General features: G+C 39.0%; 2 protein-coding genes across 2 annotated transcripts in view; both read right to left on the bottom strand.

Annotated features, from left to right (window-relative positions):
- LOC124326368 (speckle-type POZ protein-like) overlaps nt 1-20,000 on the bottom strand; it is a 315,941-nt gene that overhangs the window by 67,338 nt on the left and 228,603 nt on the right. The gene's annotated exons all lie outside the window — the stretch shown is intronic.
- LOC124327733 (chromatin assembly factor 1 subunit A-B-like) lies at nt 8,904-12,461 on the bottom strand. The gene is made up of 8 exons (XM_046786731.1): nt 12,365-12,461; nt 11,533-11,697; nt 11,237-11,466; nt 10,613-10,982; nt 10,381-10,559; nt 10,202-10,321; nt 9,676-10,132; nt 8,904-9,610 (listed from the first exon to the last, which is right to left on the bottom strand). The coding sequence occupies exons 1-8, from the start codon at nt 12,459-12,461 to the stop codon at nt 9,165-9,167; spliced, it is 2,064 nt and encodes a 687-aa protein (XP_046642687.1). The 3' UTR covers nt 8,904-9,164.

Raw genomic sequence — 20,000 nt, forward strand, 5'->3', positions numbered from 1 at the left:
TTTCAGTGATGGTGATCTCCGTGTCCGGATGTGTCACCATTTCTTCCCAACGGAGCCATGCATAGTGAGTTCGTTCGTTTAAACTGGCAAAGAGAACTCACTTAACGAATGGAGGCCAACGAATGGGCAGATGCAAGCCAAAGAGTTATTCTTGGGACGTCGGGCTAGGCTGTTCAATTTGCAATCTGGTCGATCGAAGTTGGTCCGTTTTTTTCTCTCCATGTCATGTACTTTATCGGATATTTCATGGGCAATTATTTTTAACTACTAAGGTCCGTCTATTGATTTGTTCGACTGACGCCAGTTGCAGGATCACATTGTACGCATCAAGATTCCAGGCTTTCTATTAAGAACGGATTTAATGAAACTCGTCGAACTCGTTACAAGAGTCACCTGCAAAATTACCATATATAAGTGAAGTATGAGTGACGATTCACCAGGATCCGGTTCTTTTTAATTCGCATTGCCTGACATCGAAAAAGGCGAGTGAGCGTCTTGGCCAAAACTGCAAATAACTGTTTGAATTTATGGGGCTGGTTTTTTCAACAAACTGGTTGCAGAGTCATTACGGTCCTCAAGATTTGAAAAGAATTTAGGAATTCTGTAGGAAAAATCAAGAAATTGTTATTTTACTAAAATACACACAACAAAGAGTTGTTGAAGTTTTTCATCTTGTTGCTTGTGTTGCAGGAGATTAGGTATGATTGATTTTTTGTTACAGCTATGATATGTACATTATTGGAAAATTAAATTCTTGCTACTTCAGGAAAAACAGTGTCAGTCAACTCACATAGGCTATGGCAGTTACTGAACATTGGAATTCACTTCATCAGGGGCCTCTTCTTCAATGGACCTTTCCTGTCGAAGCATATGCAACTTCGAACAGTTACATAACACTTGAAAGGCTTAACGTTTTGTTGCTGTATTGTGATGTAACATTGGCCTGATGACAACACAGAGCAACATTTTCTTGTAGCATTTACTCCTTTACAGCATGGAAAGATTTAAAATAAATGCAGGCAAAATAATCCACACCTTGCTTCTTCCTTCTTGCACCAAATTAGCAATGTACGATATGATATGGGAATTCTGGGATTAACTTCTATCGTCTTCTATGGTTTATACCCTTGAGTCGAGAGAGGGTGATTAACTCCTTGATTTAAATTATTTGTTTCAACCACGTGTGATATTCAAATGCCTTAGTGGTGTAGTAACTCGGGGCAGAGTACTACTTCGGAGCTTCAGTGTAGTAGCTGGGGGCAGCGTAGGTTGTAGTGTAATACTCGGGGACTTGGTGGTGAAATAAACCGGAGCCTCTGTTTGGTATTGGTTGGAGCAGCGTAATACTTGGATTCCTCGGTGTAGTAAACTGGGCAGCATACGCGGTTGTGTAATATTCGGCCTTTTCGGTGTAGTACACTCACTTCCATAAATAACTTTACAGGCCAAAGCGCGAAACAACGCACCTGTGTTGGCCACAGTGGTGTACAGTCTTTGTTGTTTGTAATCGAGAGGGAAGGGTTAGATTTTTCTCAATGAAAGAAAAGAGAATTTTGGTTAAAGCCAACATTGGAGCGTTGTTTCGCGCTTTGGCCTGTAAAGTTATTTATGGAAGTGAGTGTACTTGAGGGCGTCGGTGTAATAGGCTGGGGCAGCATACGTAGTCGTGCAGTACTCCGGTACGTTGATGGTGTAGTACTTCAAAACCTCGGTGTAGTACTCAGCCTCTTTGGTGATGTAACTCGGGGCAGAGTTATACTTATACACTAGCATGGTCATGATGTTCCACACGACGACGGCCCAATTTGATATAATAATAGAAACAGGCAACATCTCCAGCCTAACAAAACGACAAATCCAAAACCAAATATTAAAATCTCATTTAACATCCAAACTTTAAAGGTATAGAACTACTTTACAAGAACTTCATAATATACTATCTATAGCAATATCATCAGAGCAGTCAATGCTGATTAAGTTTCAACCACCAGTATTAAAATTAATATGAAATGAAAAATGTTCAAGGATTCTTACCACCCAAACGTTTGGTTGTGCTTCAAGCTCGGCATTGACTCGATAACCACCAAAATTGGAATCTATTTCCAAATTCCAAACCAGAAGCGACAGCCAAATCCGTGGTCGCGTCCAAACCGACAGCAGCGACGACATGGTCAGTTTTAATGTGATGAAATAATTTTTAGATTTTAATATACATCGCTAAGACATGTATTGAAATAACTGATTACCTTTTGACCGTCGTTTCGTCGAATGCGACCTTGTTATCTTCGAAACTTGCACCCTCAATCTTAGCTTTTGGCAACAAATGAACACCGTCCGCTTCCATCTTCTCGGTTGTCCATTGGCTCAAATATTTAGGGGAACTCGGCCTTTGTTATCGCCATCGATGTTGCGGAACAGCGTTACGTGCTCCTGGACATCTTTAGGGGCACCGCTCAGGGATTGGAAAAGTGTTTCGTTTACCACCTAGCAAGAAAATAAAGGCCATTTTAAGAGTGATTCGTAATTACAGAAATAAATTGCTAGCAGTTTAAATAGGCTCTCAGATACTATCTAGCGGGAAGATTATCAAAGTTGTTCGACATTCCATAAAGGTGTTATCATTAACACTTTTATGAATTTCGTTGAGCATAAAATGTTTACCCGTGGCAATAACGCACTTGTCGTATTAAGTGATGGTACGACTATCGTCAAGTTCGGCTTTCCGACCGACAATGTCAAGTTTAACGACGCGGTGTCCACGTACGACTGCTACGCCGCCGTTATCTTCACCGTTCAATCCGACGGGATTGCAGTAGAATTCGTCTTTTCCGAAAAACATACAAGGAAGAAAAACAAGTCATTAGTACATGTTCCGCAAAATTAAAATAATATAGAGCTCACCTTCACTCTTTGCCGTTCCACTGATTGAAACGAAGTTTATTCGAAATTTCGGGGCTGCCGTGTTGGGTGTCGGAGATGCTCACTCGACTGATTTCTATCGTACTTGGGCGCTTCTGTGTAGTATTCGACTAAGCTGAAGCCTCGGTGTCGTAGGTTGAGGCAGCATACCTGAGTGGTGCAGTACTCTAGCGCTTTGGTTGTGTCTTGTGTACCTCGGGGAAGAACAAAACTTCGGGGCTTCGGTGTAGTAGCTTGGAGCAGCACAAGTTGTGGTGTAATAATCTTGACCCGTGGTGGTGTAACTGTACACCTAACTGTGCAACTTCGGTGTAGTAACTAGTCGTTGCGTATGTTGTTGTGCAGTAAGGCGGAGGCGTTGCGGTTTGGTAACCGCCATACCCAAGAGACATCGGTACACCCTTGATCGACCCAGCCATCGACGATACAATAACCAATAGCAGCACAACGGCAAAGTTAACTAGACAACATTCAATATTCAAAAATCATGGATAATGGAAATTGATACTAAACTCCACGTAAAAATACATAATATTTACCCGTGATTGCGAACTCGTAATACGACGAAGAATCCAGTTGTTGACGTGTCGGAGATGATCATTCGACTGATGTCATTCACTTTTTCTCTCTCCTTTTATACGGTTTCTTCTCACCCTCACCTCTTAAGCCTTGTGGCTATTGTACCTGCTTGATAATGAAACAAACACGTCCCGTTCTCACCCAACCTCTACACCACAGCATGACACGTTTTACGTAATGATCTCCGTGACCTTCGAGTCTGAAGGCCATGGAAATTGGCCTTTTTCTTTCTGCAGGCTGACGTTGCTGGGGATGGGACCACAAAAACCAATATCAAAATAAATATCAAATGGTTATGGCTTAAAACTAACTTTAAATATACCAATTGACATTTGAGTCATTTGACTCATTTCTTCGGTGAATGAATAAATCTTCAATTTCGAACCGTTTGAAGAACAGTCAGCTTTTTTGAAAATATTCTGTTGCAAACTTAGATCTAAGTTTCAAACACATGATCCTTGCACCTGCGGCCGGAGCAGAAAATCTCAAAATAGAGATAAAAAAAGGCAAATTATTAATTTAAAAAAATACAAATTAAAGCTTCTCATAAAACATGGTTGAATAAAATTAATAAAATAAGAAACTTGACGAAATTCCTAAAGCTCGATAGACTCTCTGGTCAGAGTTCGTCCGCTACGTTCACAACAACGCTTAATAACTCAAAAATGAACTTAAATGATTTTACGTAACCATCATGAGAAGCGGAAAACAAAAAAAAATCATATTTCTGCAATTGATTTATGAGTATCTAAAACGCGCTGTGTCGAATGATTGATTGACAATACCTGAACTCTAGACCTATGGAGTTTGTAACCGCAAATCAACAATGAGATCCTAATGTCAGCTTTTAAACATAAATGAATAACATTTACAGAAGCTGCCCTTATCCTGTCTTTGACATTGACAGGCCTACCATCTTTAATAGTTGATGACCGCCGGAACCTATCGAGTGTCGTTTAATGCTGCATGAAAAAAGCGGTAAAAAAATACCCTGTAACATGACAAACGCGTTTCTGTCCCAATATAGTATGCGCATGTCAAACGATGTTTTGACACTCGCTTTGTTTTCGTTGCTAAGCAGTAAAATGTGTTGAAATTCGGGTTATGCTCTTCACGCCGAATAGACGGAAAGGACTCTGCCTGGTTATAGCTCGGATATATAAAGAATCGTTGGTCGCAAACAAATACACATTATTCTCTGCGAAAGTAAAAGATTCATGTCGTATCTAGCATTACCTTTTTTAATATTTTTTTTCATTTAGTTTAGCGTTTCTTTCAGTGACTCCTTGTCACCAAAACCCCTCAATAGGCAACACCTCCGCGTCATCTGGGTAATACCATAAATTGAATTTGTAGCTTTAGAGATTTGACTAACGTGTAATTACGTACCCTCGGTTAAGCCTCGATGGAGTGGTAACCCAAAAGGATTGTCCGGGCCGCTCAAAGGAGGCGTTGTTTTAGATTATCTGTCAGCCAACATCAACTTTACGTAAGTAAAATAAAATAACTTACAAAAAAAAAACGAACTGCAATTTCTTAAATTAACATTTTAAATAATTACCTTATAATTCTTTTTGTATATTCAAGGTACGAGATGGTACGAGTGATGGAAATTGGTTGGAGCTAAAGGCAAATGGTCGATCTCTTATCCTACGTTATCGCGCCAGTCCGTCAGCCACTAAGCCAAATCCAATGGAGTGCAATTTTTGTCCAGCTAAACAAAAGGGTTTTAATTTTCAAAGATAAATAACAAAAATAAATGATTTTAAATTGACCCATGAGAACTCCGAGAATGAAAAATTAGTTCTTCATGAAAACGGGACATTTTGTCTTGTAACGGGGGCACAAAAAATTGAAATAAATCCAGAGTATTACGGGTAGAATAGCCACCAACGCGATCAAAGCAATCCAAGTCTGTTTGGGAATACGCCAATTATTAAATTCGATCATTATCTTTAACGCAAAAATAATACCTCCAAATGAAAGGGTTTCGTGCAAGCTAACAATCGGTTTTCTTCCGCCGGAGGAGGAATCCGCGAAAAAAAAACCCGTTTAAAACATAATCGGGAATGGGTGACAGAAAACGGGCCAACACCAATATCAACTTTCTGCGTCGAATAAAACTATATTTAAGCGATTAAAGATTTAATAACTTAAAAAGACCTGACTTGATCAATAATCATTCCAATCATTCCGCTCCAACTGCCATTCGGCATTTCGGAAGTTTTAATTCGTACCTGCAAATGAAATATTTAATTCGGATTCAGACAATGTTAAGTCAATTGTCTCACGTAAAATTGTACAGGTTTTGGAGAGCACGAATGATTTCGTAACAATATCCCTTTGTATCCTGTGACGGTTAGGATTGAATCCCGCTCCAAAATCACTAGACAAGGCGAATCCTTGAAATAATTTAACAGGTTAATAGCGTGCAAACGATAAAATTTACTTTCAACATTACTTCTAAAAGGGTCAGCCTCAAATTTTTCCCGTTGAGTTGGCGATGCCAGTTTGCACTTCAGTAACGCCTTTGCGATTGAAATTGACCGGATCCGAGGATCGATTTCATTGGTGATCGTTTAACTGAGCGCATTCTTGTAGTTCTTTGCTCACGCTACCACTCGCGGTAAATTGGAAACAAGAATTTAATGTCAAGTTTTAAGTTTTAACTGCTCTAAATAAAAACAAGTTACCTGAACGGAGTTGTTTGATCCAGTAGCAAACATTTGGTTAACTTATCTACGGACAAGGAGCAAATATTGTCCTCCAGCCACTTGTAGATGATAAAACTGCCGCAAGAATTTTGATTGATTTCCTATTTTCAAATGCCAGTTAATTAAAATGTATACAAGCTCATCATTAAACTAACTTACATTCAAGCGGTATAGTTTCAAACGTTCGATTTTGATATCAGATGTTGCAGGCGTTAGGCAAGGTGAGAAATACAGTCGGAGTAAAGGCGAAACTGACGACACAAGCGATTTGATGACGTCGCCAACTTGACAGCGACTGACAGCCAACACAATTCCATCAAATTCACTAACTCCACCTATCAAAACAACACCACAATCGATTCTTAAAATCCATGACAATCAAGCAATTATAAAGCCAAGAAAACACTTTACCCAAAAGGTGATGATTGGTATTGATCATCGCCGACTGACTGACCGAGGAATTTGCATTCAAGTTTTGCCAAACTTTGTCATGGGAAAAAGAATACCTGTCGTGTATTTGACGTGGTAATTGTTGAATCGGCCAAAGAGATCCGACGTCGGCATCATCATTTTCTTGGTGGAGGACGGAGGGGGAAGAGTTTTCTAGGATAAAGATGAAACAATATTTTGATTTTTCAAAGTTGTCAAGTAAAATTGATTCCAACATCGTTGATTTGTGTGGCTCAGTCACTGCCGTCCTGATGAGATCTGACGCTGTGTTTCATGCCATCAAACAGCTGCTTCAATTCCAGCTGGATTACTGGCAAAAAGAAGTAAATTCCCGAAATTACAACTTGGCACATTTTTATTTGTGGGTGTAAGGAAAGCTCAGTTACCAGAAACCATTGACATTTCACACAATTTAACATTTTTCATCAATCTTTATGGAAAAGAAATAACTTACTATGTAATTTAATTTTATGTTGTAGTTAATCTCAATTGAAGGCTGAAACACCAGATTTACAGCCATGCTGTCACGACTGCAACATATCAGCATTAAGCACAGCACAGACTCTTTTCCAGTTCCACCATAGACTAGTTGTCTAGTTCAGTTACTTTAAGTATTTCCATGGTATTTCCCAACCATTTTTCATCACTAGTTTAGTTAGACACCTGTAATAATGGATTTTGGTCTTTAAGATTAATAATTAGCAATTAATTTTATGACTTGATCAAATGGCAAAACAAAAAGAAACTTTCTTTATACACCGTTGCCAATAATCAATTTCAGCGTTCACGTTTTTTGTTGCAACTTTTGTTTGAATTTGAAAAAAAAAACGAATTATTTTGAACAAATGGCTGGTTTAAGAGACAGCAAAAAATACAAATGATTAAAATTCTGATCTGTAGATACTTAACAACATATGCTGTACGATTTTTATGGAATCCGAATTCACCATGTGTGTTCAGCTGTCCGTGTATGACCTGGTGTACTATTTAACCATGAATTAACTAGTTGGTCCCAGACATCATATGTCGTAGGTCTGCTTTCACGAAATACACGAGACACTTGATTCGTATGCAAAGTTCCATGCCAACCTTGCAAACTCTTTAGCTTCGGAGGATCAACCTACGAAACTATCGACCATCCACGACAGTTTACGTTAATATCGTTTCCCATAAGCATTCATATAGTAGATGTGTAAGTAGTGCTTGAACAGAAGGCGGTCACCGCGGGAGTTGAACTCAGGTCTCATGGTGCCCGGAACACCAAGCGACGCCTTATCCAACTCCCTTACCCGCACCTTAGACAATGTCTGTGTTTACTAATATATGTGAGTCACGTTCAGATGAATAAGTGTTGAAAATTACCGCGTAAGATGAGTATATTTCAATGTGATAGATTTTTTAATTTTCCGAGTTCGGCAGTTTTATCGATTTTCGATTCCTTCTGCAGTCTGTACTTCATGGTAATTACTTACCAACCATCGAGACATCTAGTGGCTGCGATTACCAACCGACAATATTTTCTAGAGTCGTCCGCTCAACCTGTTTGGTAATAATCACAAACTATTTTATTTTACAAAAGAAAATTTAATGGAATCTAATCTATTTCATTCCAGGCACTACCCAAACACTGGAAAGAACTACGAAAGACTTGACGGACACGAAGACCAAACTTGAGGCTATGAATATGGACTTGAAAAGTGAAATTTTTTTATCATTGAACATTTTTGTTTAAACTAATACTCTTCGCTTTTCAGACGCAACTCTTGGAATGGCAGTGTCTATCAGAAAAGATGGCACGAATATCATAATTTCAAAAATTAATCCATTGGAAAATAATCGACATCACCACTGATTCGGTATGCTAAACAACTGTTGCATTACAGGCAGCTCCACGTCGACATCCGGCTCCATTGATTCACCGTGAAGCAATATGACCCTAAAGGAACATTCTGTTTCTCTACGGAAACATCTTTACTGTTAAAATAAAGGTACTGTAAAAATAACCTGATCACATACCTATAAGCAAGTTCAATTATCATGCGTTGTCATATCACTTAATGAGCTAATTGTTTTCTCTTTATTCAGTAAATGCAGAGAAGACGATGGACACCAAAAGGTCACCCGTTTAAAAAAAAATATCAGCTTGGAACATCATTTGTTGTTGTTATTTATGTTTTGTTTGTTTACCAGTTGGCTGCCAACCTTTTTATCCCCCGCGTTAGCTCCCTACCATCGGTCTCATATATTTCATCCGTGTAATAGAAATTTAGGTGTATGCAACGGTTACAGAAAAAAAGATACATCCCATATATCAACATATAAATTTTGCAGGGGAAAAAAACATGCTCTAAACATAAAATTACTCGAAAGGAACGACACAAATAACTCAAAAGTAAAACATTTGATCCCATCCAATGAGTCGTCAATATTCTCTGATAATTTGGACAGTGCCTCTTTGCACTCATTTTCTTTAAGAAATTGGTTAATGGAGTTGTTTTAGTATCACTCTTGGGTTTCTTGGTTGCAGATGTTGGGAGACTTATCAACGAGATGCGTTTTCTTCCCTTTAGGAGTTGAGAAAATTGGTTGCTTAGCTGGCACATTTGAATCTTTCCCCGATTTTGGAAGCTCGTTCTCCTGCGATGAAGAAACTCTGTTAGCAGGTAAACTAGCTGGCTGATCAAATTGTTTAATGGGCGACACGCGCGGGATCTTTGCTAGTGGGATGTCCTCCTCAGATCTAGAGTCGTAGGCCTTACGTCCTCGCTTTTTCGTCTCGGTAGCGAATTCCCAAGCATTAATGACAGATAATTCAGCGAGATTGTAATGCTCAAGAACACTTGGTTGCACGAGCCAACAAATTTTTCCACTCATTGCTCCGGCTTCTGTACATCTGCTATATGAAGCAATTTCAGAAATTTTGGCCAATATTTGCTTCTGGGATGGACCTAAATTCATCCCAAATATTAATAAAATAGTGAAAGCACGAAGATTTAATTTGTATAATTGTTACCATTCTGGTTTTGTCCGGCTCTATTGCGTTCCAAATGCAACTGAAACTCTTGAACAATCGTGGATTTACCGTATAAGCTTCCATGAAGTACGCGAATAAGGTCAGGTATATCCTTTTCATTGACTAAGCGTTTAGTCGATTTCTTGTTGATGTTGTCATCCGACTCCTCACCCTCACTTTTCAGTTCTATCGGCAGTGTTGAAGACAATACAATCGGTGCGTAGCGCTCAAGAACTTTAAGATGCTGCGGATTAGGGTTAAAGTCATCCGACCAGCAACAACCGATCAAGCTGGGTTTGATATAACACGTCTTCTTCTTCAACTCTCTCTCAAATTGCTCTTCCTTTAACTTTAGTTTATCTTTGGCTGCAGACGGGGATAGCGCTCTCTCGTCTTCATCCTCCTCTCCTTCTTCGTCGCTCAAGTATCCATGGGGTACAAGGAATTCATTGTCTACCTAAAATATATAAAAGCTTGTAAAGTGCCAGTGAAAGATTTTTTAAATTCTCGTTTCAACAAAACGAACCTCATATTCGTCGGCTGGCTCATTTTCTTCGCCTTCACCTTCGGAATCGGTCAAAGATTCGCCCGGTTCAACTTCCTCCTCCCATTCATCATCAGAATCGACATCGTAATCGAATGTGATCTATAGAATGTTGGCGTAAATTACTTGCTTCATTATTTTGCCCTTTGAATTATATATACCTCTTTGCCGAAAGGACGTCTTGGACCCACTGTATTACTCGATTTTCTCCAGGTTCCCCAATAGGCAGGACGACGATTTTCCCAAAACTGGACTAACTTGGGTCGCATTCTATGAGGGACTGGATGGACGATCGTTACAATGGTTTCGTTGTTGATGGGGGCTTCCGCTTCGTCCTCGTCTATATTCAACGATACTTAATACGTTTCCGACATGAAGATAAAATTCACTTACCAATCACTCCAACATTATTATCCTTGAGTGGCCAAGTAGCACCATAACTTCTTCCTTTCTTTTCTCTATACTGGCGAAGATTTGAATCAACTGAAGGTTCAGAATCTGACTTTTCCAGAATCTGTTCCAAGTATTTCTTTCTAGAAGTATCAAATTCCGTTCGAAAATCAGGGGCATGTTTCACGTATTTTAGAGCAAATTTTTCTTTTCTCTTCCGTTCCTCAACTTTTCCCTTTTTGTCATTTTCCTTTTCTTCTTCTTTTCGTTTCTTCTCCTCTTCTTTTCTCTTCCTTTCAGCTTCTTTATTTTCCTCTTTAATTCTCTTTTCTTCTTCTTTACGTTTTCTTTCTGCCTCTTTTTCTTCTTCTTTCTTTTTCTTTTCTGCTTCTTTTCGTTTTCTTTCTGCCTCTTTTTCTTCCTCCTTCATCTTTTTTTCTTTTTCTTTCTTTTTCTTCTCGGTTTCTCTCTCTTCTTCTTTCTTTTTCTTTTCCTCTTCCTTTTCTTTGCGTAAGCGTTCTTTCCCTGCTTTCTTCTCTGCAATTTGTCTTTCTTTCTCCTAAACCAAATAACAATTAAAAAATTTATGTACACATATTCCAATAAATGTAATAGTTTCGTTATTACCTTATTTTCTTCTTTGGATAATGAAAACTTTTTCTTTCCTTGCACATCTTTCCTTAGAGTGGATGTTTTATCTGGCCGAGTCTTTCCTGACTCATCATTCAATACCCGACACAGATCAAGCTCACTATCCTCATTTGCAGCCATTGAAGCATCTGTTAGGCTTACTGATTCGTCAGAAGAAGAATAATCAACAAGTAAATAACATTTTGAAGTCTTAACAATGGTGACTCCTGAATCAAAAACGAGTAAAAACCTTAAGAATTGTTCAAATAGTATTAACAAGTTATGATATTTACCTGTAACTTCAGCAGCTTTACTCATTTCAGCAAAAGGTTTATGTCTATCTGGCAGAGTTTTTCCTAACTCATCATTCACTACACAACTCAGCTCGCTTTCCTGCTGATCATCTCCAGCCACCAAAGAATCTTGAATACTAAAAGATTCATCACAATACTCAGGCACTAGTGAATAAGATTTTATTGTTTCAGTTTTAGCAGATTTGATTATCTCAGGATATTCATATTCAACAACAGCAATCTTATCCATTTTCTGGCCAGTTAAGAGTCAAGACAAATTGTCAAGTCACAGTGTAAAAAGTGTTTTTGTTGTAGATATCCGTAAACGGTAACTTTCATAAGACTTACAAATGTAAACAGATCAGACTTAAAATGCTTAGTCATCACGTGTGGTTGCTAATATGCTAAAGAGTAAAGACTATGAAATTTCTACCGGGTGTTATAACTCTCAACTCAACCCCTTCAAACTCTATTCCGCCACGCTCCATCTAGGGAGTAAAATTTGAATTATTTTACAAAACCGCGGTTAGCATCTGTACTGTACCAGTTTCAAATTGATTCGAATAACAAACTATGTTGTTATCATTTTCAGATACAACTATCACGATTTGGAAGTTACGCAAGTTGAGTTGCCAGAAAACTAAGGTTGGAAAACAGAGTGGAAAGCTAGATGTTAAATTATACTAAATTGGACAATGAAAAAGGGATATAATTAATAATTAACTGATCTGCAGTCACTACCTGATGTCTCGACGAAACTACGAAAGATCTGAACGTCACCAAGGGAAAACTTGAGAACATAAAATCGTAGTAGTCGTGGTTCATCCATCACAATCGGTCGTAAAATCGTTGACCTCTTGCTCAGCTGATTCCAATTCCGTCGTCATCTCTTCGGGACCGCAATCCTTGGGATCTTCGGATTCCTTCATGGTCATAGGTTTTCGGTTTCCCTCTCAATCTCCAAGTCTATGGTGTACCCTTGAGTCGAGAGAGGTGAGGTGTAGAGATTGACGTACTTGGTGCACTTTTTTGGCTTTTTCCAAAAGTCCAAAAAGATCTTCATTCTTCTGTGACGATTGGTTGCGACAACTTCATAGTTTCCATCATATTGCGTTTACGCAAACCACATTGAGATGGGACTTCCCGGGTTGTTTTGGTAGGTCAAATGGGATAACTACACGCCGATGGATTTACTTCACTTGTGCGTCTACTAACCGCCCGATGTGTCCAGATTTCAGTGATGGTGATCTCCGTGTCCGGATGTGTCACCATTTCTTCCCAACGGAGCCATGCATAGTGAGTTCGTTCGTTTAAACTGGCAAAGAGAACTCACTTAACGAATGGAGGCCAACGAATGGGCAGATGCAAGCCAAAGAGTTATTCTAGGGACGTCGGGCTAGGCTGTTCAATTTGCAGTCTGGTCGATCGAAGTTGGTCCGTTTTTTTCTCTCCATGTCATGTACTTTATCGGATATTTCATGGGCAATTATTTTTAACCACCAAGGTCCGTCTATTGATTTGTTCGACTGACGCCAGTTGCAGGATCACATTGTACGCATCAAGATTCCAGGCTTTCTATTAAGAACGGATTTAATGAAACTCGTCGAACTCGTTACAAGAGTCACCTGCAAAATTACCATATATAAGTGAAGTATGAGTGACGATTCACCAGGATCCAGTTCTTTTTAATTCGCATTGCCTGACATCGAAAAAGTCAAAAAGGCGATTGAGCGTCTTGGCCAAAACTGCAAATAACTGTTTGAATTTATGGGGCTGGTTTTTTCAACAAACTGGTTGCAGAGTCATTACGGTCCTCAATATTTGAAAAGAATTTAGGAATTCTGTAGGAAAAATCCAGAAATTGTTATTTTACTAAAATACACACAACAAAGAGTTGTTGAAGTTTTTCATCTTGTTGCTTGTGTTGCAGGAGATTAAATATGATTGATTTTTTGTTACAGCTATGATATCTACATTATTGGAAAATTAAATTCTTGCTACTTCAGGAAAAACAGTGTTAGTCAACTCACATAGGGTATGGCAGTTACTGAACATTAGAATTCACTTCATCAGGGGACTTATCTTCTTCAATGGACCTTTCCTGTCGAAGCATATGCAACTTCGAACAGTTACATAACACTTGAAAGGCTTAACGTTTTGTTGCTGTATTGTGATGTAACACTGGCCTGATGACAACACAGAGCAAAATTTTCTTGTAGCATTTACTCCTTTACAGCATGGAAAGATTTAAAATAAATGCAGGCAAAATAATCCACACCTTGCTTCTTCCTTCTTGCACCAAATTAGCAATGTACGATATGATATGGGAATTCTGGGATTAACTTCTATCGTCTTCTATGGTTTATACCCTTGAGTCGAGAGAGGGTGATTAACTCCTTGATTTAAATGATTTGTTTCAACCACGTGTGATATTCAAATGCCTTAGTGGTGTAGTAACTCGGGGCAGAGTACTACTTCGGAGCTTCAGTGTAGTAGCTGGGGGCAGCGTAGGTTGTAGTGTAATACTCGGGGACTTGGTGGTGAAATAAACCGGAGCCTCTGTTTGGTATTGGTTGGAGCAGCGTAATACTTGGATTCCTCGGTGTAGTAAACTGGGCAGCATACGCGGTTGTGTAATATTCGGCCTTTTCGGTGTAGTACTTGAGGGCGTCGGTGTAATAGGCTGGGGCAGCATACGTAGTCGTGGAGTACTCCGGTACCTTGATGGTGTAGTACTTCAAAACCTCGGTGTAGTACTCAGCCTCTTTGATGATGTAACTCGGGGCAGAGTTATACTTATACACTAGCATGGTCATGATGTTCCACACGACGACGGCCCAATTTGATATAATAATAGAAACAGGCAACATCTCCAGCCTAATAAAACGACAAATCCAAAACTAAATATTAAAATCTCATTTAACATCCAAACTTTAAAGGTATAGAACTACTTTACAAGAACTTCATAATATACTATCTATAGCAATATCATCAGAGCAGTCAATGCTGATTAAGTTTCAACCACCAGTATTAAAATTAATATGAAATGAAAAATGTTCAAGGATTCTTACCACCCAAACGTTTGGTTGTGCTTCAAGCTCGGCATTGACTCGATAACCACCAAAATTGGAATATATTTCCAAATTCCAAACCAGAAGCGACAGCCAAATCCGTGTTCTCGTCCAAACTGATAGCAGCGACGACATGGTCAGTTTTAATCTGATGAAATAATTTTTAGATTTTAATATACATCGCTAAGACATGTATTGAAATAACTGATTACCTTTTGACCGTCGTTTCGTCGAATGCGACCTTGTTATCTTCGAAACTTGCACCCTCAATCTTAGCTTTTCGCAACAAATGAACACCGTCCGCTTCCATCTTCTCGGTTGTCCATTGGCTCAAATATTTAGGGGGACTCGGCCTTTGTTATCGCCATCGATGTTGCGGAACAGCGTTACGTACTCCTGGAAATCATTAGGGGCACCGCTTAGGGATTGGAAAAGTGTTTCGTTTACCACCTAGCAAGAAAATAAATGCCATTTATAGAGTGATTCGTAATTACAGAAATAAATTGCTAGCAGTTTAAATAGGCTCTCAGATACTATCTAACAGGAAGATTATCAAAGTTGTTCGATATTCCATAAAGGTGTTATCATTAACACTTTTATGAATTTCGTTGAGCATAAAATGTTTACCCGTGGCAATAACACACTTGTCGTATTAAGTGATGGTACGACTATCGTCAAGTTCGGCTTTCCGACCGACAATGTCAAGTTTAACGACGCGGTGTCCACGTACGACTGCTACGCCGCCGTTATCTTCACCGTTCAATCCGACGGGATTGCAGTAGAATTCGTCTTTTCCGAAAAACATACAAGGAAGAAAAACAAGTCATTAGTACATGTTCCGCAAAATTAAAATAATATAGAGCTCACCTTCACTCTTTGCCGTTCCACTGATTGAAACGAAGTTTATTCGAAATTTCGGGGCTGCCGTGTTGGGTGTCGGAGATGCTCACTCGACTGATTTCTATCGTACTTGGGCGCTTCTGTGTAGTATTCGACTAAGCTGAAGCCTCGGTGTCGTAGGTTGAGGCAGCATACCTGAGTGGTGTAGTACTCTAGCGCTTTGGTTGTGTCTTGTGTACCTCGGGGAAGAACAAAACTTCGGGGCTTCGGTGTAGTAGCTTGGAGCAGCACAAGTTGTGGTGTAATAATCTTGACCCGTGGTGGTGTAACTGTACACCTAACTGTGCAACTTCGGTGTAGTAACTAGTCGTTGCGTATGTTGTTTTGCAGTAAGGCGGAGGCGTTGCGGTTTGGTAACCGCCATACCCAAGAGACATCGGTACACCCTTGATCGACCCAGCCATCGACGATACAATAACCAATAGCAGCACAACGGCAAAGTTAACTAGACAACATTCAATATTCAAAAATCATGAATAATGGAAATTGATACTAAACTCCACGTAAAAATACAGAATATTTACCCGGATTGCGAACTGGTAATACGACGAAGAATCCAGTTGTTGACGTGTCGGAGATGATCATTCGACTGATGTCATTCACTTTTTCTCTCTCCTTTTATACGATTTCTTCTCACCCTCACCTCTTAAGCCTTGTGGCTATTGTACCTGCTTGATAATGAAACAAACACGTCCCGTTCTCACCCAACCTCTACACCACAGCATGACACGTTTTACGTAATGATCTCCGTGACCTTCGAGTCTGAAGGCCATGGAAATTGGCCTTTTTCTTTCTGCAGGTTGTCGTTGCTGGGGATGGGTCTACAAAAACCAATATCAAAATAAATATCAAATGGTTATGGCTTAAAACTAACTTTAAATATACCAATTGACATTTGAGTCATTTGACTCATTTCTTCGGTGAATGAATAAATCTTCAATTTCGAACCGTTTGAAGAACAGTCAGCTTTTTTGAAAATATTCTGTTGCAAACTTATATCTAAGTTTCAAACACATGATCCTTGCACCTGCGGCCGGAGCAGAAAATCTCAAAATAGAGATAAAAAAAGGCAAATTATTAATTTAAAAAATACAAATTAAAGCTTCTCATAAAACATGGTTGAATAAAATTAATAAAATAAGAAACTTGACGCAATTCCTAAAGCTCGATAGACTCTCTGGTCAGAGTTCGTCCGCTACGTTCACAACAACGCTTAATAACTCAAAAATGAACTTAAATGATTTTACGTAACCATCATGAGAAGCGGAAAACAAAAAAAAATCATATTTCTGCAATTGATTTATGAGTATCTAAAACGCGCTGTGTCGAATGAGTGATTGACAATACCTGAACTCTAGACCTATGGAGTTTGTAACCGCAAATCAACAATGAGATCCTAATGTCAGCTTTTAAACATAAATGAATAACATTTACAGAAGCTGCCCTTATCCTGTCTTTGACATTGACAGGTCTACCATCTTTAATAGTTGATGACCGCCGGAACCTATCGCGTGTCGTTTAATGCTGAATGAAAAAAACGGTAAAAAAATACCCTGTTACATGACAAACGCGTTTCTGTCCCAATATAGTATGCGCATGTCAAACGATGTTTTGACACTTGCTTTGTTTTCGTTGCTAAGCAGTAAAATGTGTTGAAATTCGGGTTTTTCTCTTCACGCCGAATAGACGGAAAGGACTCTGCCTGGTTATAGCTCGGATATATAAAGAATCGTTGGTCGCAAACAAATACACATTATTCTCTGCGAAAGCAAAAGATTCATGTCGTATCTAGCATTACCTTTTTTAATATTTTTTTTTCATTTGGTTTAGCGTTTCTTTCAGTGACTCCTTGTCACCAAAACCCCTCAAAGGGCAACACCTCCGCGTCATCTGGGTAATACAAAAATTTGAATTTGTAGCTTTAGCGATTTGACTAACGTGTAATTACGTACCCTCGTTTAAGCCTCGATGGAGTGGTAACCCTAAATGATTGTCCGGGCCGCTCGAAGGAGGCGTTGTTTAAGATTATCTGTCAGCCAACTTCAACTTTACGTAAGCAAAATAAAATAACTTAAAAAAAAAAACGAACTGCAATTTCTTTAATTCACATTTTAAATAATTACCTTATAATTCTTTTGCATCTTCAAGGTACGAGATGGTCCGAGTGACGGAAAATTGGTTGGAGCTAAAGGCAAATGGCCGAGGACTTTTCAGCTACCTGTGGAATCGAGTTGAGATTTTTTAAACACATAGACTAATTCAATTTGAAAACAGCGGAAGAGATAACCTTGGAATTACGGATATTTCGCTTTCCTCCTTCCCGCCCCTGAGGAAACGGCCAACATAAACTCAGTCGTCATACCGTTTCAATGGCCGGTATAACGTTAAAACAAGACGGGAGAAGGCAGCATAATTCCAGTCGTTATTACAGACCTTACAATAATCAAATTTCAGGTCTGGTTGGGAATAGTCATTTCGATGGTTTGCGTCATCGCCGTTTTGAATCAAACGCAGCGCTACTTGGAATTTCGATCCCAATAGAAGAGGGGATCCCAAGAAAATCCATAACAGTGGCTAGGCAGTCAATAACTCTATGTGTTTGGCAACTTGATATCGTAGGGTACAATCTCTGATAACAAAATACAAGTCAATCAAAATGGAAAAGTTAAGTCTAATAACAGGCGGTCCTTGCACATTGAAACGGTTACCATATCTTCATCTTCTAATCACCGCTGTGTGGACTCTAGCGTTAGTAAACGGTAAGAAAATCAAAGGCAATTATTTTAAAATCTGACTGGTCCCATTCAAAACACTCTTTTCAACCAAAAAGGCTATTGGAGCTCCAGGAAATGGGTCTGATCAAATACTGGGACCTGTGGTTCCGCCCAATGCCTCGACAATGTAAGGAAACTTTTAAAAGCGGCTACACAACCCCGACAAACAAACATACCCCTCTTTCTCTCAAGAACTTGACTGGCACATTTATCGTTCTACTAGTCGGGTTAACTCTTTCCCTTTTGGCTTTCCTTTCCGAACAAATCGTTTCCTTCCCTGAACGTCACCGCCGTCAACGTAATAAGTTACAACAAGTGGCATAACAAGTCACTGAAGGATCACCTAATACTGCTGATGAAGAAGATAACGAGCCTGTAAAGTAAAAAGCAGTAGATGTTGACCAATAGAACTAATAATTCTGTTTGCATTAACTACAATGGAAAAGGAGTAAATAACCAGAGTAAACTGTTTAAAGTATTTTCATCAAAACTCAACAAACTGGCAATCCTTAGCACTAAAAGAAGAAAGGATAACAGATTTTAGTCCCTTTACAATATTTATCTCTCCATACCTAAAAAAATTTGATGTTAAGCTATTCCCTTCTGCACTCAAACTTTCCAGCAAGCGGAATGAAAATTATATTTTTTCTGGATGAAATCAAAACAAAGAGATTGATTACCAAGTATCAATCACCTCATGGTTCAACTATTAGCCACAGTAATAAATTGCTACATCACAGTTGTCCCGATCTTAAATAAAAATATACTAGAAAGTAAAGAAAATATTAAATTTACCTACTTTAAGCTGTTTTTCATAGAAAATGTATTGGACCCAGCACAATTGCATGTGACGAAGTCTTCGTGTTCTCCAGGTTAATAGTCGCAACACAAAGCACTGCCCATGACATGACTATTATGGAAATATGATAACAATTATTACAAAGCACACACTTAAAACATTTTCAAGTCTGAAATCTCACCAGAGTTGAAACTCGAAGGACAGAAGCTCAGAAAGCTCATTGCTTTAACATACTAACACCAACCACAGACAGTCAGCCATGACAGTCTGTCAGCCGCATTTGGTGAAAACCAAACAAACACTAGCGACATCTATCTACATTTTCTTTACCTATACCTGGTCCAGAGTGGCGCATTTATTTTCCGTGCTTTTGCAACAATTTTGTGCGAAAAAAAAATAATTACACGTTAGATTTACGTAAGAAAGAATAAATCAATTACTTCATATTTAAAGCACAGAGATACAGGTCGAATGAATTATATTAACTGCAACGATCGATTTAGTTTTCGGAACTAAAACGACAGCTTTTCCCCTCAAGTATCTCTAAACGTTGAATAAAAAACGACATGGCCGGCAAGAAATTTCTCTACTAAAAAGATAAAGAAAGCCAATCCCGACCCGACGGTTTAATAAGAAAAGCGCCTTGTAAATTTGAGAATCGTAGGCTTTTCGGTCCGGTTCCGGTATCGAATTACCCTTGGAATTACCTGACGTCACCACATTTACCACCCGATGGAGGCCAATAAATAACTTTCTTCCAATAAGTCCCATTAAGACTTACTTTTTATCTAAAAGCAGTTTTAGAGGAGAATTGTTATAGGTAATAAGGCGAAATCTACATTAACCTCGAAGAATCCTTGCTTGGCAATACCGAGACGGCAAGTGCCCGATCGACGGAAATCTTCATAAACAGCAGGCTCGAGA

The sequence above is a fragment of the Daphnia pulicaria genome, chromosome 2 (genome assembly GCF_021234035.1).
Source record: "Daphnia pulicaria isolate SC F1-1A chromosome 2, SC_F0-13Bv2, whole genome shotgun sequence".
Lineage (NCBI taxonomy): Eukaryota > Metazoa > Arthropoda > Branchiopoda > Diplostraca > Daphniidae > Daphnia > Daphnia pulicaria.